This window comes from Conger conger, chromosome 2 (assembly GCF_963514075.1).
Source record: "Conger conger chromosome 2, fConCon1.1, whole genome shotgun sequence".
Classification (NCBI taxonomy): Eukaryota; Metazoa; Chordata; class Actinopteri; order Anguilliformes; family Congridae; genus Conger; species Conger conger.
The window spans coordinates 68118320-68143319 of record NC_083761.1 but is presented as its reverse complement, the minus strand read 5'-3'; the positions used below and the strand labels follow the sequence as shown (position 1 = coordinate 68143319).

General features: G+C 51.2%; 1 protein-coding gene across 2 annotated transcripts in view; it reads left to right on the top strand.

Annotated features, from left to right (window-relative positions):
* rptor (regulatory associated protein of MTOR, complex 1) overlaps positions 1 to 25000 on the top strand; it is a 181595-nt gene that overhangs the window by 51908 nt on the left and 104687 nt on the right. For both annotated transcript variants that reach the window (XM_061230924.1, XM_061230923.1), the window contains exons 5-6: positions 20075 to 20233; positions 22766 to 22912. In XM_061230924.1, the coding sequence (XP_061086908.1) occupies positions 20075 to 20233; positions 22766 to 22912 (306 nt within the window). The remainder of the gene's footprint in view (positions 1 to 20074; positions 20234 to 22765; positions 22913 to 25000) is intronic.

Here is a 25000-nt window from a genome sequence, read left to right as displayed (position 1 = left end):
AGAGAGAGAAGGTTGAGGAAGAGCTGATGAGGAAATTGAATACACCTGTCGAATGAGAGACAGTTAAGAAGCCAACTGTCCAAATGCTTTCGGTCCTTAAAGGGGGGGGACTATGTATAAAAACCGGTGCGATTTCTTCAAGGACAGTCTGACAGTCTGCCCCTTAACCTGTGCCGGAGTACACTTTCCAAATACTTATGGACCTCACTGTATGTCAACAGGGCTGGGAGCGATTTTGGGGGTTTTAATGTGTTTCAGGGCAGCACAATGGTACCCCTTAGAGAGTGTTCCTCCCCCCAACTCCCTGCAGTCTGATGAGGAGCGCGTTTGAGTTGACAGGTTTGGCGTTGAGGGCCAGAATCCGGGCTTTGTTCTCCCACACACTCTCACACCCATCTGCTACAGGTGGGGCTCTGTGAATGCAGGCATTGTGTGGTGCACCGGGCCTGCACCCAAAAGGTAATGGCCTAACTCCCAGGAGGGGGTGCCTCCGCCGCGGCCTTCAGCAGGGTCGGCGTGTTTCAATTGCCTCAGTGAAAACCCAGCTCCAGATAATGTGATAAAAAATGCTTCCTCTGCAGCTCCCCCTGAGTGAGGGTGCCGGGTAAGCGGATAAATAATGCTCTGTAATGTGCGCTTCCTTCACACGGCGGCCATTGATCGCGTTAGCGTTAGCCCCCGACTCGCTTCATCAGTCAGGCCCGGAGAGGTGCCGATAGCGCAGGCCGGGGTGCTAGCGACGGCGTTTCCCAGTGCGGGGCGCCCTGGGAGGTCGGTGTGTGCGTTTCGTAGCTGGCCCGTAACGCAGGCAGAGAGGGACCGGCAGACCGCTGTGCGTCCCCGTTTGTCGCAGTTTGTGCGACTCCCCTCGGGTTGTCGATATAGGATGCCAAGAAGCCATTAAAAATCTATAAGATGTCCTTTGTTTTCTGAATGCGGTAAGCATTCTGAATGCCTGAACTCTGAATATATTTTACGGTACGGGTGCGTATTCGCGCATTTTTGTTGGACAATCTTCTGTGAGTGTTTGTGTATATGGCCTATATGTTTCATGTCTGTAATGTGTTTTATATGCCACATGCAGCCAAAGACAAATCTCCGCGTGTGGATGATAAAGTTTTTCTAATCTAAATATTAATCACGCGGACGCGCCATTTCGACGTCGGGCCTTTTTAACGTCTTTATCCTCCCCGCCACATTCCCATTATATTAGCATTACCGCATATGAGCTATTTTAGGCGTCTGAAATGCACAGACGGGAAATGCTGTTCGTTTAGCAGTGCAGCTAGCCTCGGGCCTGGTGGAGGAGGAGGTAGCGTTTAGCGCTCGCTAAAGAAGGCCATTTCCATACATTCCATGTCCCTCCATAGGCTCCCCGGCATCCCACTGCACCCTCCCCCTCCCCCCGTCCACCGCTGGAATGGCCTGCAGCGTACGGAACATAATAACACTTACATTAAGTACATTAATCACCGGCCGGCCGCTGCGCACCACAATTAGATGCATTATTTAAGCGCCCGGGAACACTGCTTTATACAGGCTGCTGTAGGCTTTCCTCGCAGCAAGGCCCTGCTGAAGAGAGGAGGAGGGAGGAATATAGAGCCCAGCAGGCCAGCCCTAGTTCCACTGTGTGTGTGTCAGTTGGGCTGTGTGTGTCAGTTGGACAGTATGTGTGTCTGTGTGTGTGTGTGTGTCAGTTGGACAGTATGTGTGTGTGTGTGTGTGTCAGTTGGACAGTATTTGTGTGTCAGTTGGACAGTATGTATGTGTGTGTGTGTGTGTGTGTCAGTTGGACAGTATGTGTGTGTGCGTGTGTGTGTGTGTGTCAGTTGGACAGTATTTGTGTGTCAGTTGGACAGTATGTGTGTGTGTGTGTGTCAGTTGGACAGTATGTGTGTGTGTGTGTGTCAGTTGGACAGTATGTGTCTGTGTGTGTGTGTCAGTTGGACAGAGCCCTGCGGTTGCCAGGCGGGTCAGGCTGCCAGCTGTACGACGGGTACAGTTCGCTGAGACTGCTAACAAGCGTGTCAGAGTGGGCGTGCACACCGACGCCTGCCCACAGCACAGATAACACACATTACACCAACCCCACACACGTGCGCTGTACCCCACACTCTCTCTCTCTCTCTCTCTCTCTCTCTCTCTCTCTCTCTCTCTCTCTCTCTCTCTCTCTCTCTCTCTCTCTCTCTCTCTCTCTCTCTCTCTCTCTCTCTCTCTCTCTCTCTTTCGCTCTCACACATACACTTTGTTCCTCCGTCCGCCTCGCTTGCACATGCTCTCTTTCGTATAGTCACATGCGCGCTCTCTCTTTATTTTTCTCTCTATCACTCTCACAAACATCCTGTCTTTCACCGGTCTGAATGTACAGAACATACCTTTGTTCAGGTGAGGGAGTGGTGGATTACTCAGCCCCAGCGAATGTATGCTCCATTCAGACTGCCTGAATGGAATCCTGTTGATTCATTAGTAAAAATCCATTAAGAGGTTTTTCGAGCAGCTCTTTGAGTTGCCGGCAGACAGGCTGATGTGTTGCGTGGTTACCTCGGGGCCCGGGCCCCCCCCCCCCCCCTCCAGTAATGGGAACGTCGGGATTGTTCTGCCGCTGAGTCACCCGAGAGCACGTTTCCCAGCGTAAGGCAGCTTCACCGCAGTGATGGGAATGCTGCGCTCAGTTAGCCTAGCGCGTTGCGTAGTTAACGTGTTAAAAGTTTTGGGCCCTGATTTCCCGCTAAGGCGCTCTGAAGCCTGCCCTGCTGAATAATGCATTGCATCAAGCGGGAGAGGCTGCAGTGCAAGGGCACATGCACTCAAGCGTGACACACACATAACATACACACACACACACACACAACATAAATACGCTCACACAAACAGGTTTGCATGCGCAGACACAAACACACACACGAACACACAAACATAACATACACACACAACATTAACACACACACACACTCACGCACTGGGTCTCCCCCCTCTCATTACAGTAGGGCAGATTTACTCCTCAGAGTCTCTCCATCGATCTCAGCCAAGGAGACATAATAATGCCTGTGCTCTAAGGACCAGCGGGCATATTTTTAACCAGATCAATAGATCTAAATTTAAACCTGGCACATGACATGTGACCTCGTTATCCGCTCGGCTGGCTCCTGCCCTGCGTGTCACTGCTCAGGGTGAGCTGGTGTCTGAGGGTGGGGACAGCTTCCAGCCCAGGCCACACTTTTCACCATTCTTGTGGGGACATTCCTCTGAGGACATTCCTCTGGGGCTTGTTGCTGTGGGCTCGTTCCTGTGGCGTTATTCTTTTGTGGGGTCATTCCTTTGTGTGGTCGTTTCTGTGTGGTTGTTCCTGTGTGGTTGTTCCTGTGTGGTTGTTCCTGTGTGGTTGTTCCTGTGTGGTTGTGCCTGTGTGGTTGTGCCTGTGTGGTTGTGCCTGTGTGGTTGTGCCTGTGTGGTTGTGCCTGTGTGGTTGTTTCAGTGTGGTTGTTCCTGTGTGGTTGTTCCTGTGTGATTGTTTCTGTGTGGTTGTTCCTGTGGGAACATTCCTGTGCGCTCCTTCCTGTGGGCTCATTCCTGTGCTGTGGTGTCTTTCCTTTGGGGTCCGACGGCCTGGCGTTCAGTGAAAGGAGACTGTAGCTGTCATTCGGGCTGAGAATATCCGTGGTGGCTTACTGGAGCTCAGGCAGCGAGAGGCTTGTGTGCTCAATGTCCTTCTGCTCTAGTTTTTCACTTTTCCCTCAGAAAAAGCTCACAGAAGTGCATCAGTTGCTTTTTGCACATGTTTATTAAAGGAATGTGTATTTAAGGGATCATGACTCAGGACTTTTTCCCCCCCACTAGGCTGGTGCAAAACTGTGTACTGTAGCTGTTTGGAAACATTTTCTGTTGTTTCAAGGAATGTACTTTGCGTAGTACTGTGTGCTTTACAGTTTTATATTTTTGCCTCAGTCACTGTGATCGAATTTTCAGAATTGCTCTGTGGTTTTGTGTGCTTGTAATGATACTGCTTAAGAATGAGTATGAATATGAATGAATTTGCTATAATGTTTCTTTTACATTATTGGCATTTGGCAGACGCTCTTATCCAGAGCGACATACATTTGATTAGACTAAGCAGGAGACAATCCTCCCCTGGAGCAATGCTGGGTTAAGGGCCTTGCTCGACGGCTCTGCGGATCTTATTGTGGCTACCCCGGGATTAGAACCACCGACCTTGCGTGTCCCAGTCATTTACCTTAACCACTACGCTACAGGCCGCCCTTTCTTCAGGCAGTGAGCAGTGTTTGGTCACACCGATCCCAGCGGTATATGTATCATCTGAGTGTCATTTGCCCAGTGGAGGTCATTGACTCTCCTTCTCCTTGGCCACAGTCTTCCTTCTCCTTCTCCTCCTTTTCCTCCTCCCCCTCTCCCACCGATAATCTCTGCCCTCCAGATCTCCCAGCATGCCCTCCTCTCTGCCTGGTCCACTCTGTGGCTTGGCATCACTTCCCTGTTGTGTGTCACTCCACTCCGCTGCGATATGTACTCTCTCGGAAATAAAGGTGCGAAATGTGCCTAAACAGGTACAAATGCTTGTCGCCCAGGCAGTACCCTAAAGGTACATACAATTGTGTACCCCTAGCCAGCAATATATAATACATTTTTACCTTTTTTACTTGATAAACATACTCCTTTGTACCCAAAGAGAACATTACTGTACTTTCAGGGTACATTTGGGAATAACAAAAATGTATCTCCACTGTCACTTTCTGGGATCAGTATCTATGCTCTCTATTTCTATTTCTGAGAGTGTATACAGTCAGGTCTATAAATATTGGGACATCGACACAATTCTCCTCTTTTTGGCTCTATACACCACCACAATGGATTTGAAATGAAACAAACAAGATATGCTTTAACTGCAGACTTTCAGCTTTAATTTGCGGGTATTTACATCCAAATCAGGTGAACGGTGTAGGAATTACAACAGTTTCTATATGTGCCTCCCACTTTTTAAGGGACCAAAAGTAATGGGACAATTGGCTGCTCAGCTGTTCCATGGCCAGGTGTGTGTTATTCCCTCATCTCATTTACAAGGAGCAGATAAAAGGTCTAGAGTTCATTTCAAGTGTGCTATTTGCATTTGGAATCTGTTGCTGTCAACTCTCAGTATGAGGTCCATAGAGCTGTCACTATCAGTGAAGCAAGCCATCATTAGGCTGAAAAACAAACCCATCAGAGAGATAGCAAAAACATGAGGTGTGGCCAAATCAACTGTTTGGAACATTCTTAAAAAGAAAGAACGCACCGGTGAGCTCAGCAACACCAAAAGACCCGGAAGACCACGGAAAACAACTGTGGTGGATGACAGAAGAATTCTTTCCCTGGTGAAGAAAAACCCCTTCACAACAGTTGGCCAGATTAAGAACACTCTCCAGGAGGAAGGTGTATGTGTGTCAAAGTCAACAAGATGTGTATATGAGAAGATGAGAATTGTGTCGATGTCCCAATATTTATGGACCTGACTGTAGATGCTGAAGTCTGATGTCCAGAGTGTATAGATGCTGAAGCCTGATATTCGGAGAGTATACATGCTGAAATTTGATATTCTGAGTGTGATATTCAGATGTTGAAGCCTGATATCCAGGGAGTATAGATGCTGAAGCCTGATATTCGGAGAGTATGCATGCTGAAATTTGATATTCAGAGTGTGATATTCAGATGCTGAAGCCTGCCTTTGATTCAGTGTGTCAGCATCACGCTCACTCAGCAGTGCCAAACCCAGCAGCTCTTTAATCAATGCGCCCTGATTCCGCTGGGTGAGGCTGGAAGCCCCATTGATTAAAGGACAGCGGGACGTGGGATTGGGCATCTGCCCATTGATCCTGAGGAAGGGCGTTTGGGCTGTGCCCGGGACTGCTGGCATGTGACCTTGAGACTGCGGGACGGTGCTGCCCTGCGGAGCCTCGTTCTGGCGGTGCTGGAGGTCACCTGTTCAGGGGGACGTGTCTCTCGGAGCACATCTGGGTCTGCTGGAGGGGGCATACTGTAGGTCTGCTTTGTCCTTGGAGTTGTCTCTCCCCTCCCTGTCTCATACACACACACACACACAGGCACGCACACTCACACAGGCACACGCACACGCAGGCACACGCATATGCACACACACACGTACGCCCACATGCATGCACATACGCACATACGCAGGCATACACACACACACACACACACACAGACTCTGCTGCTGGACGCACGCACACACACTGCTGCTGGGATAATTAAGGAACATGCTGTTGTGTGCGGTGGAGAACATGTGTTTGGCACGTTTACAGAGTTGTAAATGTGTTGATGTAAATAAGACCCTCCGGGTACCGGCATGTGAAACGCAACATGCCCTCGGGATGTGTGGCGGATCTGGAGGGAGCGGTACAGCAGCTGTGTAATCGTGCTCACGACCGTAAGGTTTTATGGTCCAATCCCACGTGCGTATTCTCGAGCCAGACTCTGGACATCTGTCTGTGAAACGTGGGGTAATATGACCTCCGCGCTGGGTAACCCACCCCGGACAGGACGCTAATTGAAATCAGCTGGCCAACCTGTACGCGTTCCTGATAGCTGACGTCCCGGTGGAAACGTGGAGCGGTAAGCTCCACTTACCTCCTCACACGGCAAGAGGAGCTCTGCATCCCCCTGTCACTCACACACACGCACACACACACACACACACACACACACACACACACACAAACTCTCACACTCACACACACACACACACACACACACACACACGCTCAGAGGAGCGGTTAAAAGGCAGCACTCTGCGGGAGGTCAGCGCGGAAGTCAAGGTCACATCGCTGCAGTTTGACCTTGACTACGTCTGCCGCGTATGCTCTTGAGCGGCACTTCTCATTTTATAATCTATTATTGATATTATTGCGCCGGCCGTCTATCTGAGCCGCCATGCGGTTGTTTTGCGATTCAAATGAAGTCCCGCTATCTCCGTTATGCATCCCCAGTGACGCGGTCCTACTGTATTCAGGCCGGTAGCTCCCGTTTCCATTTGCATATGCCGTGTGTGCGGAGGGCCTGCTCATTGCAGAAAACAGCCGGAGGCAGATGCAGGGCTGTGGCTCCGTGACTGGAGAATGGCTCATTAATGTGAGTGTGATGACCTGCCTGACACACCGGGCTGGGGGTGGGGAGGTTTACAGAGCTCAGCTCGTTCTGGCTCCAGTACATCAGCCCTCTGAGCGCAGCGCCAGCGGCCATAAATCCTCTGATTTACCGCGGCCAGCCCCCTGCAGACATGCGAGCACACATGCACTATTTTACTTTTAATTAGAGACGCTGCTCCCTCCCTTTCTCACACACACACACACACAAACAAACACACATACACACACGTACATGTACACCGACGCATTCACAAAGATGCGCACACGCACTCCCTCTCTCTCACACACACACACACACACACACACACGCACACACACTCAAGAACACACACATACACGTATACCGATGCATTCACAGAGATACACGCATACACACACACAGACATACACACACACATACATACATACACATTCATAGACACGCATACTGACACACACGCATACATACACACACACACATTATTATTATTATTATTATTTCTGTACATCTCCGGTATGGTTCCCCTCTCCCCCTCATTCCCACCCCTGGGAGCCCTGCGTGTTAGCATTAGCATGTGAGGCTGGTTTTCTTATTCCTCTGTTCTTAGCTGAGTTAGAGTACCCCGCTGCACTCTTGCCAACCCCAAGTAATGCAGTTTTTCGATTTAGTGCAGAAATAACTGCTTTTTAATTTCCTATGACAGTTATATTTAAAGGTATGTGTGCAGTCTGTTGGAACTAATTACCATATGGGTGCAGAAAAATAAGAGAACCCTCCAGCTGTATCACGTCCCCGGCTCTGTTGAAACAGGATGGGGAAACACTCCCGATGAAAGCCCTGGATCAGGCCGCGGCTCCGTTTAGCGGCACCGGGTGATCCAAATTAAACATAGCACATTTTGTGTCTTTTAGCGCTTGAAGATCAATTAAAATACGAATACATTAAGAGGATGAGTTTCACTGTCGGGTAGTGGGGCTCTGATGTGAGACGGAGCCTTAAATCTCAGTGTGTATTGGTCTGCGGTGTGTGTCAGTCCCGGAGTTGTGCTGTCGCCTGTAGGCCTGTTTCCTCATCTGCCTGCCCTCCCCGTGCCTCTGTCTGCCCTCCCTGTGTCCCCTGTCTCAGTATTTGAGTCTTTCACACCAGGGGCTCTTTCCAATGGCTTATTATCACTTCCTTGCTTCCTTCCCTTGCTCCTTCCTCCACCCAGCAGAGCACACAAGGAAAGGAAGCACGGAAATGATGCCAGGGCGGAGGAATGGAGAACACGTGAATAAGGCAAATGGAGTGTCCTTGGGTCTGTCACCAGTTTGAAGCCACTTCAGCTACAAACGTGGCAGATAGGGGTGAGGCGGAGCCACTGGTCATTCGTTTATACGTCACGCGTTCCGGAAACATCCTTCTGCAAAAGGGCTGGGCTCGTTTCCTCGCGCAAGAACGCCCTTGAAGATCGAACGCCCTTAAAGATGGCTGACCTCAAGCTATTTCCAGGTCAGGCGAGGACCGAGGAGAGATAAAATAAGCAATTGGAATGAGCCCCGGGTCACCTAATATATTACTTATCGCCGGCGTGGTTGATGGTGGTCATTTCATTGATCTTGCAATCAGTATATGCCCCAGAGCAAGTGAATTATCATTTACGTGACATTTGAGACGTTGAGCAGACGCTCGTATCCATACCGAATTTACGCAGCTTACGTTCTGAACATACAATCCATTAATACCGCTGGATGCTCGCCAAAGCCATTCAGGTTAAGTATGCGGGCAGTGCCCCACCTGGGAATCCAACCTATAACCTCGGCCTTGCAAGCCCAGGTCTCTTAACCATCCTGCCACGCTGCCACTCACTATTACAGAGCCATAATTTGTAAGTGAATGGGGTCCGGCGTAAACGCACAGCGTGGGGTAAAATGGAAGCTGCTGTGTTTTAGCCACTCCGTTCACGGCCTGACACAAACGAGGGAGTAGGGAATGGTAATTTTCCGTAATGTATTCATAGTAATGTACTGATCAATCTGATTTGATTGATCATTTGTGCTGGGAAAATTACCACAGTGCTTCTGGGAAACACCACATAAAATGATTCTGGAGTCGCTGCGAAATTATAAAAGATTAATTTGGTACCGCCAGATACAAAAATGGAAATAATAACGAAGCGGAAAATCAAAAGAAAAGCCAAATAACACAGAAACGAATTCATGTCCGCCTAATGAGGATTTTAATGAATGTCGCAGTGCATATATTTTGGAGGATTTCACACACACCCACACAAACATAAAAAAAATAAAAATAAAATTATACATGTTTTTAGCTACGTCCTAGCTACGTTTAGCTACGTTCATTGGTGAAATGATAAATGAGAAACGTGTTGTCCGTCTGCATCCCTGCACATCCAGTGTTGTGGGGACTGCTGCGCCAGAAGGCAGGGAATACCCGCGGTCCCTGGATGGGGTTATTTCCAGTTATGCTTGGCCTGTGGGACTCCCAGACACAGTTAGCACTAGCTCAGGTGATGGGTTGTGCAGTGAAAAGCAGCAGCTGTTAATAGCGCTTGTGATGCTAATGTAAACCATAAGAACCAATGATTTTTCCTCTATGGGACAGGCCATTGACCTCGTTTATGCAAATTACGAACTGGGGATTAAAAAGTGGCCATAAAGTAAATTCAGAGTTGTCGGTGTGTCTGCTGGGGTCTCTCTTTGACTGGAGCTTCTTCCCCAGACCGTTGAGGTGAGTGTAGCCATAGGATCCCCAGCTGTTGAGATGGGTGTAGCCATAGGATCCCCAGCTGTTGAGATGGGTGTAGCCATAGGATCCCCAGCTGTTGAGGTGGGTGTAGCCATAGGATCCCCAGCTGTTGAGGTGAGTGTAGCCATAGGATCCCCAGCTGTTGAGATGGGTGTAGCCATAGGATCCCCAACTGTTGAGGTGAGTGTAGCCATAGGATCCCCAGCTGTTGAGGTGGGTGTAGCCATAGGATCCCCAGCTGTTGAGGTGAGTGTAGCCGTAGGATCCCCAGCTGTTGAGGTGAGTGTAGCCATAGGATCCCCAGCTGTTGAGGTGAGTGTAGCCATAGGATCCCCAGCTGTTGAGGTGAGTGTAGCCATAGGATCCCCAGTTGTTGAGGTGAGTGTAGCCATAGGATCCTCAGCTGTTGAAAAGGAGAGCGGGAGATGGACTGCTTCCCGAGGGCTCAGGTATCAATCTGCCGGGGGGTGTTCCCGGACATCCGGTGCGTGTGGAGGAGGGTGGGGGACAGGAGGGTGCGGTCGCTCCCTGACCCAAAGCGCCCTCGCCCCTCTCCCTGTAAATAACGGGCAGGGTGAGCTACTGCGGCTCAGGACGGGGGCCGGGGGCCGGGGGAGGGGGAGCCGTTGATTAATTGAGCCGTGTCGGCGCCGGGCTGAGTGATGTTTGCGTCAGGAAATGTGCCAGCTTCTTAAAAAACAATCCTGACTCCATTAAAAGTGCGTCGGCTTTACAGGTCCCCCGGGGCCCGGCGCGAGCCGTTTGATTTGATGTTTCTGCCCGTGTCTTTTCGGGCGTCCGCTTTAATGATCGGCCCTGGCAGCTCCCAAACGGGCCGGGGCGAGGAGAGGGAGGGGAACCGGGACCGGCCCTGGCGAGTGCAACCGGCCCCCGGAAAAGCTGTTAGCTCTGGAAACGGTCCTCACCACCAGCGGCTGAAGAGCTGGCAGGCTGGACGGGGAGGCCTGATCGGAGCCGTGCTGAAAGAGAGGCGCTGCTGGGTGCATCTGGTTGGTCATGAGTTGGCAAACCCCCGCCGTGTTTGTCGCTTAGCAGCCCCGAAGAGGGCTAGAATTATTCCTCAGATTCCAAAGTGATGCCCAATCAGCTGTGCCCAGGGAGCCGATCGGTTTTTGTGCAAACAGCATAGGCTAGCTGGCTAGCTGGAGCGCTAACGAGAGCCGTCCGCATCTACGAACGGCGTCATTACAGTCAAAGTAAATGTAAAAACGTGTCTAAAAGTTTGGCTAACTGCACTGTTCTGCAAATGTTTTTATTTTCTTCCGCCGCCGTCATCGAAAGGCCATTATCTCAGACTTTGACACGGCCGTATTGGATTGTGGAATCCAATGTTTACGAGGATGCGAGTATCTCTGCGGTGAGTGAGCGGACTTGCGGTGACCGATGTAATAATAATGCTGTGGCCGGCGGACGCTGCGATGATATCCTCGTTAAATACCGCGCCCATCCGGGCCTCGCCGATGGAGACGGATGATGTGTTTACCGTGCGCGAATTTGTGAAAGGTATAATGTCAGTGGAGGCGTTGTGTGTACCCTGCTGTGCCTTCTCTTCAGTTTTCTTAAAGCAGGAGCGTTTCTCTTATTCGAGCATGAGGTGGTCCTTCAGTAACAGGGGTCCTCCTTGCACATGGAAGGCACCATCTCACCATTACATTACATTATTGGAATTTGGCGGACGCTCTTATCCAGAGCGACGTAAAGTTGATTAGACTAAGCAGGAGATCCTCCCGAACGGCTGTGCAGATATTATTGTGGCTACACCGGGGATCGAACCACCGACCTTGTGGGACCACTATGCTACAGGCCGCCTCTGCGTGTCTGCGTGTGTCTGCGTGTGTCTGCGTGTGTCTGTGTGTGTCTGTGTGTGTCTGTGTGTGTCTGTGTGTCTGTGTGTGTCTGTGTGTCTGTGTGTGTGTGTGTGTGTGTGTGTGTTCTACGCTGAATCAGTATATTGTGTTGTTCTCACACTCCAGACACGCATGCAGTTCGCGCTGTCACTGGGCTGTTTACATAATGCTGACACTTAGTCACAGGAACAGGCACGTCGTCCTGCTGCCTGACTTCACGCCGCCTCATCGCCGCACCTGCTGCCTCGCCCTCACGCTTCCACTCCGCCGGCCCAGCGCCAGGGGGCCAGGAAGCCGTGGGTTCGCCTCGGTTCGCTGGGTCCCGTCCCGCTGGAGGTCAGCAGGAAGCGCTTCGTCCGCGCTGCTTTCCATCAGCTCACGGCGACAGCGGGTCGCAGGAGAGGGAGGAGAAGAGGAGGAGGAAGGAGCTGAGGTAGTTCTTCCCCCAAAGTGCTCAGTTTGGCTTCGGAGACGTGTCGCACAGCAAGCGGGTGTCTGGAGCTAAGTCGTTGTGAAAGGGTCCGTCCGCCCCCGTCTTTAATTGAAATGATGATGGAAGGTAAAGCCTGAGGGAGCTGACAGCCCGTGCTTTAGAGGCCTAAGCTCCGGGGCCCTGCCGTTCCTGCGGGGAACGGCGACTCGCTGTGGAAACCGGATCTTTCCGGGACGCTGGTCTCCTGGGGCGTTGCCGCAGCGGAAAGGTCTGGAACAGCGCCGGGGTGAGCCGAGGTAGCGGTGGCAGATAGGGAGGAACCCGGGCCTGATTCAGTCACGCAGCTCCGAGACCCTGGACTTATGGTCGCATGCTTCTGCAGCCTGTAGCCTAGCTTGACTAGCACCTGGAAGGTTGGTGGTTGAACCCCAAGTGTAACCACAGTTAAATCCATCCAGCTGTTGGGTCTTTCAGCAAGGCCCTTAACCCCACATTGCTCCAGCGGTGGATTGGCCCCTGCTTAGCTCTCTGTGTGTGTCTCTGTGTGTGTCTCTGTGTGTGTCTCTGTGTGTCTCTGTGTGTGTCTCTGTGTGTGTCTCTGTGTGTGTCTCTGTGCGTGCGCGTGTGCGTGTCTCTGTGCGTGTCTGTGTCTGTGTGTGTGTGTGTGTCTGTGTGTGTGTCTGTGTGTGTGTGTCTGTGTGTGTGTGTCTGTGTGTGTGTGTCTGTCTGTGTGTGTCTGTCTGTGTGTGTGTGTGTGTGTGTGTGTGTCTGTGTGTCTGTGTCTGTGTGTCTGTGTGTCTGTGTGTGTGTGTCTGTGTGTCTGTGTGTCTGTGTGTCTGTGTCTGTGTGTGTGTGTGTGTGTGTGTGTGTGTGTGTGTGTCTGTCTGTGTCTGTCTGTGTCTGTCTGTGTGTGTGTGTGTGTGTGTGTGTGTGTGTGTGTGTGTGTGTGTGTGTGTGTGGCTGTGTGTGGCTGTGTGTGGCTGTGTGTGGCTGTGTGTGCGCGTGTGTGCGAGTGTGTGTGAGTGTGTGTGAGTGTGTGTGAGTGTGTGTGAGTGTGAGTGTGTGTGTGTGTGTGTGTGTGTGTGTGTGTGTGTGTGTGTGTGTGTGTGTGTCTCTGTGTGTCTCTGTGTGTCTCTGTGTGTGTGTGCGTGTGTGTGTGTGCTGCAGTGGAGACAGGCCTGGCGTCAGGGCCTCAGGCTCCAGGTGTGTGGTCCAGGCCCTATTACTCCACACAAAATGGCCGGGCGCAGGAGAGCCCTTCAGTCTGGAGCGCAGGCCGCAGCCAATGGGCTGCGAGGTCGTGCCTCTCTCAGTGTCGCCACGGCGGCCCAGCTGAGCCTGACGAGGCCACACACGGACAGTCCAGTCTTTCTCCGGCTTGGGAGGCCCGGGTCCTTGAAATGGGCGAGAACACTCGCTGGTGCGTGCCCTGCCACTCTTTCTGGAGGATCTTCCAGCACGACGCAGGCCCTGGGCCCTGAGAGGCCCTACCCCATTCCAAACACAGCGCCCTATGGACTGTCAGCCTTGCTGACGGCCTTTCTCTCCTTTACTCTAGCTGCACTTAAGGTGATATTTTCAAAATGGCTGAATATTTGACGGACTGTCCAGTTGATTGGATTCAGGTTGTGTCATTTCCACCAGAGCTGGTCCTTCATCTGTCAATTTATTTTATCTGAGCTGCTATGGAATATAGGTTAACACTCACATATGTAGAAGCCCCTCCTCGACGAAAAATAATGTTTTGCAAGGGGAGGACACCCACTCTCAGTCTTATTTATGATTCAGCACCGTGCCACTGTTGCTGCCCAAGAAAATGATTCACTCTTTACTCGCTGTTTTGATTCCGGTTATGCTTTAAACGCGTTTCACAAGGTGACTGTAGAAACTTCAGATCCGTGTGCACTGCAATGAATACGACCACTCAGGGGAAAAGACAATAGATTCTCGTAATTTGTCTTTGCGTTACAATGCTCTGTATTCCTTCTTTGAAGTATTTTGTCATCTCTATTTCTGTCCTGCGGTCTCGGTGATGTGTTTGCTTCGGGGTTTCTCCGCGGGGAGACACAGAGAGACATATGAAAAACACACGGATGTCCTTATACGTGCCGTAAAACCCGTTGACCTGGAGGGGGTCCTCATTGCCCCGGGGTCTGAACGGTCAGCAGCACACACATATTTTAAGCGTGACATTAAGAACCTGCTAACTGTGAAATGTCACAGGCATCCGGAATATGCTTCGGAATACGCCTCGCAGATTGACAGGCGAGCCTTCTGGAGTACACGACTTGGCCTTCACACACGCATGCTAAAGTGCGCTAATGCCGTTTACACACTGTTTACAGAGTGGCAACAGGGCTTCTGCGGGTTCTTTTTATATATTACACATTTGAATGGCCTTTAAAATTGACCAAATTTAGCCTAAAATACTACAAACATTTTTGGTGTGGTTGTTAATGTCATGCTGCCGCAGTCATTGTTAATGCCACCCAGCCGTCATGGTGGCTGCTTGCTTGCTACTCAATTATTATTCATTTTTTATAATTTCTTTGGATAAATATGAATTTCAGTGAATTACTGTATTGTCGTCGAAATTCATGACATTCTGAATGTCAAGTCATGCTCCAGTGCATGTTTCATTCTTTGTTATGCAAGATTGTAAATGAATATTTTTCATTTAATCTGGGTTTTATAAATGGGCTTGAGTCCCAGTGCTGGTATTGAGGATTTCTTGGCGTTTGCGATTCTGCTCAGATGCATGATGCTCACTGATATGGATTGAGTCAGAAGGGACTTGAATGAGACTTTCCTGCTTGTGTTTGTGGAGCTTATGTTACCGCAAGCCTGTGAGATAATGGAGTCTGTATGTGTGTGTGTATACATATTGTGTGTGTGTGTGTGTACATTGTGTGTGATGTATGCTGAATTTGTATGTGTTGTGTGTGTGTGTGTGTGTGTGTGTGTGTGCATACTTTTTAACTATATGTTGCATGCTGAATGTATTTGTCTATGTATGTTGAATCCTGAATGTGTGCTTGTGTGTGTGTTTACATTGTCTGTGTATATTGTATCCTCAATGTGTACGAGTACATTGTGTGTGTATGTTGTATGCTGAATTTGTGCGTGTGTTGTATATTTGTTGGTGTACATTGTGTCTGTGTTGTATGTATTTGTATGGTGAGTGGGGCGGCCTGTAGCGTAGTGGTTAAGGTAAAAGACTGGGACACACAAGGTCGGTGGTTCTAATCCCGGTGTAGCCGCAATAAGATCCGCACAGCCGTTGGGCCCTTGAGCAAGGCCCTTAACCCTGCATTGCTCCAGGGGATGATTGTCTCCTGCTTAGTCTAATCAACTGTACGTCACTCTGGATAAGAGCGTCTGCCAAATGCCAGTAATGTAATGAGGGGGGGCTTGGGTAAAGAGTTTAATGGCGGATCAGTTAAAGTCCACACATTCTAATACAGGCTCCTCCCAAAAACTGAAACTGAGGGGCGGGGTGGAGCGTTGCAGGATCGCGGCAGCGTCTCCCGAGCTTATGAACGCGCGTAACGGGCGACTCCGCACCCCCTCCCTGTGCTGGTGGGGGAGCACTGTAGCTCTGGGCAGTCTGTGTGCCCGTCCTCTCACACACTTCCATTATTCAAACCCACACAAACAAACAGCCACACGCTTTCTTCACCCTGACTCTCTGCCCAATTTAGTGGGAGAACTGCGCTCCGCGGAGAAGCGCTAACTTTACCAGGCCACTCCGACACCTGAGGCCTCCTACGCCGCCTGCATCTTTCAGCGGCGTGTGGGAGCGCTCTGTGGGAGGGACACGGCTCTACCTCTGATCTATTACTAATGTTTTCGTCCACTTTGATTGGATATTCAATACTTTTCCGATGGTTATGTGAAGAAACTTGCCAGGAGTGAGTTAGTCGGAACACGCACCGGTGATTGGGATGCGGTAGGAGCGGTTGTCGTATGCAGGTCGGGTGCTCCGGGGAGAGAGGTGTTTGAGTTTGTCGGTCTGTTCTCTCTCAGGGGCCCCCGGGGATGCGGTCACACCGCCTGACCGCTCGGACGCCGCGGTCCGATGGGAACGCCCCGGGAAAGTGTGAAGTGATGTGGTTGGACTGCGGTGCGGAGGGGGTCGGGGTTTATCTGCTGCTCACTCAGGGCGGGGTTTTCCCGGCGGCTCTCTGAGAGGGCTTTACGGCCGTGTGGTAATGCGCCTTTGATTGGAATCGGGGAGTCCGCGCTGTAATGGGAAAGAAAGAATTACATTTTGGGGCTCTACTGAAAATGTCAGGGGTCTGACTCGATGCAGTCACTGGAGAGCGGGCCGCTGGATTTCAGGGGTCCCGCACTGCTGGGGCGGGGGGGGGGGGGGGGGGTGAAATTGCGCACCTAGCTCAGACGTGATCTCACGCAATAAAAGCTAACAGATTAAATGTCATTTCAATTATATTTAGCTCTATGTCCAATACGGTGTTAGGCACGAGTAGCAAATTGGTTCGTTCCGTGCTGTGAGGACTGGAGCTAAATGACATGAGGGATGCTAAAATGCAGTCTGAGAAAGTACGAAACACTGGAGGGCCTGACATAATGATGAACGGTTTTAACAATGCAACATTAACGCCAGCCTGGTCGAAGAGGAGCGATTATCTGCTGGAGTGCCATTATGAGGCGATATCAGACTCTCGCATGATTCCGTATCGTGCTGAACATCCAGAGAGAGGGAGTTCGAGGGAGGGGAAAGGATGAGGGGATGGAGGAGGAGAAGAGGGGGGAGGTGTACGGGCAGCTCCTTGCCCTAGCTGTGTGTGTACGGTATATGCAGCGACGACAGCAGCCTGTATGGCTTCAGTGGGATGCGGGGGCTCCCCCTGCAGGTGAATATGTGCACACAGTATATAACTGGTTTGGTCTATATCTGCCAGGTGAACTGTGTTTCTCGGATAGATAGTTTTGCAGCAGCGCTGTGGACATTATTGATTTCTTATGATGAAAAAGGTGGTTCTGTTCAGGAGAGCGTAGTGTAGTTGCAGTATCGGAGATGCCTGTTGAGGTTGAGAGTGACGGCGGTTCTCTTGCGGGAGGGACAGCGGTGCATTGTGGGAAGGGTCGTTCAGGCCGGTCGCTTCGGTCTCTGTGAACCCGGTCAAGTCGCACACGCTGAGTTCGGTTATGTAACGCATGACAGTGCGCTAGCTTGGCCGAGTCCAGCCGGAGAGGGGAGATTAAAATAGCGCGAGCGATATCTGTGCGCTCTCTCTCAGGAGAGCGCGCTAATGAGACCGCGCTCGCTCCCTTCCGCCAGGTGCCGTCGGAGGTGCCGGCTTCGCCTCCATCCTTCTCCGGCCGCTCCGTTCCCCTTCTCGGACGAGAGGCCGATCTTCATCACCTCCGAGACGGCCGGAGAACCGGCGAACTGCCGGAGAAAGCGGGAGAGATCAAAATGGCTCTGGCTGCACTTATTTCCGAGGCTAACGGCGGAGTTTCGCTTCCATCCTTTCGCTTCCCCATTTCAGTCCGCCGTCGCCTCGCCCTCTCTCCCTCCGAGACCGACCGCCTGCTAGATTAATAACCTTTCCCGGGCCCAACGCTAACATCTTCAGTGCCTGCTTGTCGCTCTTTTTTTTTTGTGACAAGTGGCGTGAAGGATCCGCCTGTCTGTTTCCCGCTAGCGCGCTTGGCGAGAGGGGGGGATCGATGAGCCGGGAATTGGGAATTGATTTTCGTACCGGAACGGAACGCAGACGGGGAGGTTTGACCTCCGCCGCTGCCTCCGCTCCCCCCCCCCTCCTTCGCAAGCACTCAGTAAAATGTGTTTATGAACGAAATTGGTTTAGCAAAACGCAATTTCCCTTTAAGTGCCCTCCCGTTCGGGTCTGACACCGACTCGACTTCAGACAGCCGGGCCGAGAGCTTGCCCGCGTTTCTCATCGCAGCCCTCTTCACTGAAGGGCCCGGAGTGAGTTCCAGCGGGCGGGCGCTGTTCAGCGCCGGGGCCCGGGGTCCATATCTGCATCTCTGATTACAGCCCCGCTCGCTGTGGAAACAAACGGGGACCATAAACAATGAGTTCGTAAAAGCATTTTAAATTATGATTAACGACGGTAACCCTGTTCTAAGGTTCGGCGCATCCCCGCTCCGCGTGTGTTTGGGAACACGAGAGGCCTGGGAGGCACAGCGCAGTGCCCCGGGAGCAGTGCGGGGTTAGGGGCCTTGCTCAAGGGCCCGACGGCCGTACAGCTCTTATCCTGGCTACACCGGGGCTTTAACCACCGACCTCCCAGGTCCCAGTCCTGTGCTTTCAGCACTAGGCTACAGGTTGCCTCAGGGAAGGGAAGGGAAGGGAAGGGAAGGGAAGGGAAGGCGATTCCGGCATGTTCCGCACTCTAGTCTAAAGCCTTTATTAACCAGGGCCGGCCCTGCCCAGGACACTGCGCACCTGTCCGGTCATAGATGTGCAGGGTTTCCCCAGGATTAACCAGCCCTGGCCTCGTGAATGAGCGTGACCTCACAGAGATGATCCACACACATCCGCTCTCCCTCCCAAGGCTGACCTCCGTGCTGACGGCCATCGCTCTCCCCCGCTACAATAGCCCTTCTCTGAGCTCTGTCGAGAAACGTACGGATCCGCGGCTTTTGTCTAAAGCATTTACCTGCCAAAAAAATCTCATCTTAAAAAAAGTTGTTAGTTCTCTTTGTGAAATGGTAAAAAGTGATGGGGTTCTGTAAAAAGGTGCCAGGCCCACGGCGGTGGGTTGGTACAGCATTGTAATGGAGATGGGCTCTGTGCATCGGCCAGTGCGGGGCGGTTTATGAGACACCGTTAAATAAAATGGCTGCCAACCTGCCGGGTAGAGTATATCACAGGTCACATGACCCAGTCCCTTTGCTGCCTTCAAAAGTACCGCGCTCAGGAAGAAGGTCCGTTTGGCTTCGAAGAGAAGCGGTCCGTCGGTTATTGTTTTTAGTACTCCAGGACTGACCCTTAGTTTGATGTAACGGTCCTCATTTCCTGGAAACTGTGCGAGATGACTAGTTTTTATTTTTTGTTGTTAATTATTCAGAGTGAAAGCAAGACAACTGAACGGCTCAATTTGGCACAGATGGCAGTTTGTAGCGGGACGTATTAGGCGGAGTGCGGTCTGAGGAGGTTTAAAATAGAGCGCCGCTATCACAGGCAGAAAGTTTTCGCGAGTATTGTTGAAGTTGGTGCATTAGCGGTACGGGTTTCCCCTTGGGGAAAATGGGTTGAGCCTTCATATTTGAAAAACCTCTTGCAGGTTTTTTTATGCGTTGCGCTTCAGAATACGTGCTTCCTTCTGCTCCTGATCTGTTTATTAAAAAGGGGAATAACGGGTTGATTTCTGTCTGACATTTGATTAAATTGTGTGGGTTTATGGAAATGATGTGCTGAAATATGCCATTCCCCTGGTATTACTTTGTTTAACAACCAAGTAATGATCCACAAACTCTCTCTCCCACTCTCCCTCCCTCTTTTTCTCCCCTCCTTTTCCCTGTCTCTCCCTCTCCATCCTTCTCTCACTCCCAACCCTCCCTCTCTCCCTCCTTTTCTGTCTCTCCCCCTCCCTCCTTTTCTCTCCCTCTCTCTCTCATCTGTCCTTCCCTCTCTCCCTTTGTCTCTTTCTGCCCCTTCCTCTCCCTCTCTCTCCCTTTCTCCCTCCCTCTCTCTCCCCCTCTCTCTTCCCTCTCCCTCTTTCTTCCCTCACTCTCTCCCCCTCCCTCCTTTTCTCTCCCTCTCTCTCTCATCTGTCCTTCCCTCTCTCCCTCATCTGTCCTTCCCTCTCTCCCTTTGTCTTTCTGCCCCTTCCTCTCCCTCTCTCTCCCTTTCTCCCTCTCTCTCTCTCTCCCCCCCCCCCTCTCTCTCTCTCAGGCGCGCTACAAGCAGAGTCTGGACCCCACGGTGGACGAGGTGAAGAAGCTGTGCACCTCTCTGCGGCGTAACGCTAAAGAGGAGCGGGTCCTGTTCCACTACAACGGCCACGGAGTGCCCCGGCCCACCGTCAACGGGGAGATCTGGGTCTTCAACAAGGTGAGGGCGCGCTTTCATACGCCGGTGCGCCTCTGCGCCGTAATGCACAGCCAGTGTAGGAGGGTGACGCCGATATCTTGTCTGCACTGGGAGAGGGTGCGTGCTAATGGCTAGGCCTTGAGGGTTTTTCAGAGAAATGGATGTTAAACTATGAGGCTAAGTATTTGGCCCGTGGTTGTACAGTATTGAAGCGTTTGTGTCAGAGGGATCCCTGTGGAAAGGAAAGTACAGTTAGCTGCATTTTTGCACTGTGGTGATACACGCCGTGCTGCTGAGAATTTCACTTCTCTGTCAGAGCGTATGCTGCTACACAAGCTCACGTTTACACCAGCGCCCCACGTTTACACCAGCGCCCCACGTTTACACCAGAGCCCCACGTTTACACCAGAGCCCCACGTTTACACCAGAGCCCCACGTTTACACCAGCGCCCCACGTTTACACCAGCGCCCCACGTTTACACCAGAGCCCCACGTTTACACCAGTGTCCCATGTTTACACCAGTGTCCCATGTTTACACCCGGAGCCCAGGTTTACGCCAGCGCCCCACATTTACACCAGCGCCCCACGTTTACACCAGAGCCCCACGTTTACACCAGTGTCCCACGTTTACACCAGGAGCCCAGGTTTACACCAGGAGCCCAAGTTTACACCAGGAGCCCAAGTTTACACCAGGAGCCCAGGTTTACACCAGGAGCCCAAGTTTACACCAGGAGCCCAGGTTTACACCCGGAGCCCAGGTTTACACCAGGAGCCCAGGTTTACACCAGGAGCCCAAGTTTACACCAGGAGCCCAGGTTTACACCAGGAGCCCAGGTTTACACCAGGAGCCCAGGTTTACACCGGGGGTAGACAGCAGCCCTGATACAGATCCCTTTGGCCGTGTCTCTCTGGTCCCAGCGTGTTCCCTCACTGTGCACTCCCTGTCCTGCCCGCGTGCTTAATCCATCGCGCAGCCACTCTCCAAAATCAACCTGCTCCCTTTTCCAGCACAGATACCCTCCTCCCTCCTGCATGTTTGGGTCTCCATCCTCCTCTCTCTTTTCCACATGCTGTCTCCCTCTCCCTTTCCCTCTCCCTCTCTCTCTCTCCATTTTCTTCTCCCTCTCTCTCGTAGCCACCATGTTCTGTCCCAAACCCCCCCCCCCCCCCCGCCCCCCAGCCAGCTTGACCAGGCTACCATGACTCTTGTTTATGAACTATAATCCATTCAGGCCATAAAATCCTAATCAATGGAGTGAGTAATCTGTGAATCAGGTGCCTTTTCGGTAAATACCTCCTTTCCTGTCCCTGCCCTTGTGGCTGCAGGGTTTGCTTAAGAAAACATACAGTACTGTGTGAGGTGTACAGCACTGTGTGAGGTGTACAGTACTGTGTGAGGTGTACAGTACTGTGTGAGGTGTACAGTACTGTGTGAGGTGTACAGTACTGTGTGAGGTGTACAGTACTGTGTGAGGTGTGCAGTACTGTGTGCTTAAGAAAGCGTGTGGCGTACAGTACTGTGTGGGGCGTGTGCGGGTTCTGCGGGGCGTGTGCGGGTTCTGTGGGGCGTGTGCGGGTTCTGCACCTGTCCCCCGCCTGGCGCTATGCCGCATTAATGCCGCACTCTGCAGTCCTCCTGAGAGCGCGCTTTATGGAGGAACGCGCTGTCCTCCACTTTAACGGCTCCATAGGCCTGCCGCATGGAGCAGGGCCCTAGCGCTGTGATTTAGCTTAGCGCGCCTCTGTTTCATGGGAGACATGGGAGTGCAGCGGGAGGGCATTTCAGAGGAGAGAGCTGCTTATTGCGTTTGTTTGATTCTGTTTGAAATGGAAAAACGAGTGCCTGCACTGCCAAAGCTTAGATGTATAGCTACAGTGAAAGTGCATACACACATTCACACACGTATACATTCATAAATATACATTACATGCTTCGACGCATAATGGGAAACTTATATTTCACAGATCACACGTTAATTTGAAATGAAGTTGTTCAGTGTCTTCCTCAATGTTACACTGGCAGGGGTTTCGAGCAGGCAGGGGATGTGAACAGGCGATGTGAACAGGCAGGGGATGTGAACAGGCAGGGGATGTGAACAGGTAGGGGATGTGAACAGACAGGGGATGTGAACATGCAGGGGATGTGAACAGACGATGTGACCAGACAGGGGATGTGAACAGGCAGGGGATGTGAACAGGCAGGGGATGTGAGCAGGCAGGGGATGTGAACAGGCAGGGGTTTCAGGCTTTTGGGCGCTGGTCCAATATCTTGACCCCGAGGCCACACTTCCTATTCCGCATGCTTCTCTGAACACTGGAATAGGAGTCTAAATTAGTCCACAGTACAGAATGCTAAATAAGGAAGGCTGTGCTGAATTCTGCCCCTTAGAAAGATGAAAGCGGGTAATTAGTCCTGTAGCACTGTTAAAAAAAAAACTGCTTCATTATGATATTGCTTTGCTGCTCTGTGGCTTTCTGTGTTTACAAAAGAAGCTTAATTTCATTCAGAAGGAGCGCGTTTGATGACGTCATCGCTCTGGTTTGCCTTTCAGAACTACACCCAGTACATCCCCCTGTCCATCTACGACCTGCAGACCTGGATGGGCAGCCCCTCCATCTTCGTGTACGACTGCTCCAACGCCGGCATCATCGTCAAGTCCTTCAAGCAGTTCGCCCTGCAGAGAGAGCAGGAGCTGGAGGTGGGTTTCCTGTGATGTCTGTGCACTTTGATGTGAGTGTCAGTGTGGAGATGCTGGTGCACTTTGATGTGAGTGTTAGTGTGGAGATGCTGGTGCACTTTGATGTGAGTGTTAGTGTGGAGATGTTGGTGCACTTTGATGTGAGTGTTAGTGTGGAGATGCTGGTGCACTTTGATGTGAGTGTTAGTGTGGAGATGCTAGTGCACTTTGATGTGAGTGTTAGTGTGGAAATGCTGGTGCACTTTGATGTGAGTGTTAGTGTGGAAATGCTGGTGCACTTTGATGTGGGTATTAGTGTGGAGATGCTGGTGCGCTTTGATGTGAGTATTAGTGTGGAGATGCTGGTGCACTTTGATGTGAGTGTTAGTGTGGAGATGCTGGTGCACTTTGATGTGAGTATTAGTGTGGAGATGCTGGTGCACTTTGATGTGAGTATTAGTGTGGAAATGCTGGTGCACTTTGTGAGTATTAGTGTGGAGATGATGGTGCACTTTGATGTGAGTATTAGTGTGGAGATGTTGGTGCACTTTGATGTGAGTGTTAGTGTGGAGATGTTGGTGTAGTTTGATGTGGATGTTAGTGTGGAGATGCTGGTGCACTTTGATGTGAGTATTAGTGTGTCATTGTTGGTGCACTTTGATGTGAGTATTAGTGTGGAGATGCTGGTGCACTTTGATGTGAGTATTAGTATGGAGATGCTGGTGCACTTTGATGTGAGTATTAGTGTGGAGATGCTGGTGCGCTTTGATGTGAGTATTAGTGTGGAGATGCTGGTGCACTTTGATGTGAGTATTAGTGTGGAAATGCTGGTGCACTTTGTGAGTATTAGTGTGGAGATGCTGGTGCACTTTGATGTGAGTATTAGTGTGGAGATGTTGGTGCACTTTGATGTGAGTGTTAGTGTGGAGATGTTGGTGTAGTTTGATGTGGGTGTTAGTGTGGAGATGCTGGTGCACTTTGATGTGAGTATTAGTGTGGAAATGCTGGTGCACTTTGATGTGAGTGTTAGTGTGGAGATGCTGGTGCACTTTGATGTGAGTGTTAGTGTGGAGATGCTGGTGCACTTTGATGTGAGTGTTAGTGTGGAAATGCTGGTGCACTTTGAAGTGAGTATTAGTGTGGTGATGCTGGTGCACTTTGATCTGAGTATTAGTGTGGAGATGCTGGTGCACTTTGATGTGAGTTAGTGTGGAGATGCTGGTGCACTTTGATGTGAGTATTAGTGTGGAGATGCTGGTGCACTTTGATGTGAGTGTTAGTGTGGAGATGTTGGTGTAGTTTGATGTGGGTGTTAGTGTGGAGATGCTGGTGCACTTTGATGTGAGTATTAGTGTGGAAATGCTGGTGCACTTTGATGTGAGTGTTAGTGTGGAGATGCTGGTGCACTTTGATGTGAGTGTTAGTGTGGAAATGCTGGTGCACTTTGAAGTGAGTATTAGTGTGGTGATGCTGGTGCACTTTGATCTGAGTATTAGTGTGGAGATGCTGGTGCACTTTGATGTGAGTTAGTGTGGAGATGCTGGTGCACTTTGATGTGAGTATTAGTGTGGAGATGCTGGTGCACTTTGATGTGAGTATTAGTGTGGAGATGCTGGTGCACTTTGATGTGAGTATTAGTGTGGAGATGCTGGTGCGGGGAGTACTCTCACGTTCTTAACTCTTGTCTCGAAAGTATTCTGCTCAGGTGCTTCCTCACCCAGGGACTGTAATCATCTGTGGCGGATGCCTTTTTTTTGGTTACCACCCACTCAGAACCGCTCAGAACCGTTCAGAACCGCTCAGACCCGGGCAGACAGGCGTTAAGGGCGCGTTTAGGACCCACCCCCTCTCCCAGGTGTGCGTATACCACGCCCCCCGCCATCCCCACGGTCACGTCCGGAACTCAGGCTCACGTTTTCGTTGGCCGGGTTCATTTCCTGTACGCAGCGGGCCGCCGGCAGCGGTCGATGGCGGGTGAGCGGTTACCGTGCGGTCAGGGGCGGGCGGTCAGGATTGGGTTCGCGGTCCATCGGATCGATGCCGCGGGAGAGAGCCCCAGGACGAGCGGAACACGCAGAACCAAGATCGCCGCGGGGATTTATTTATTTG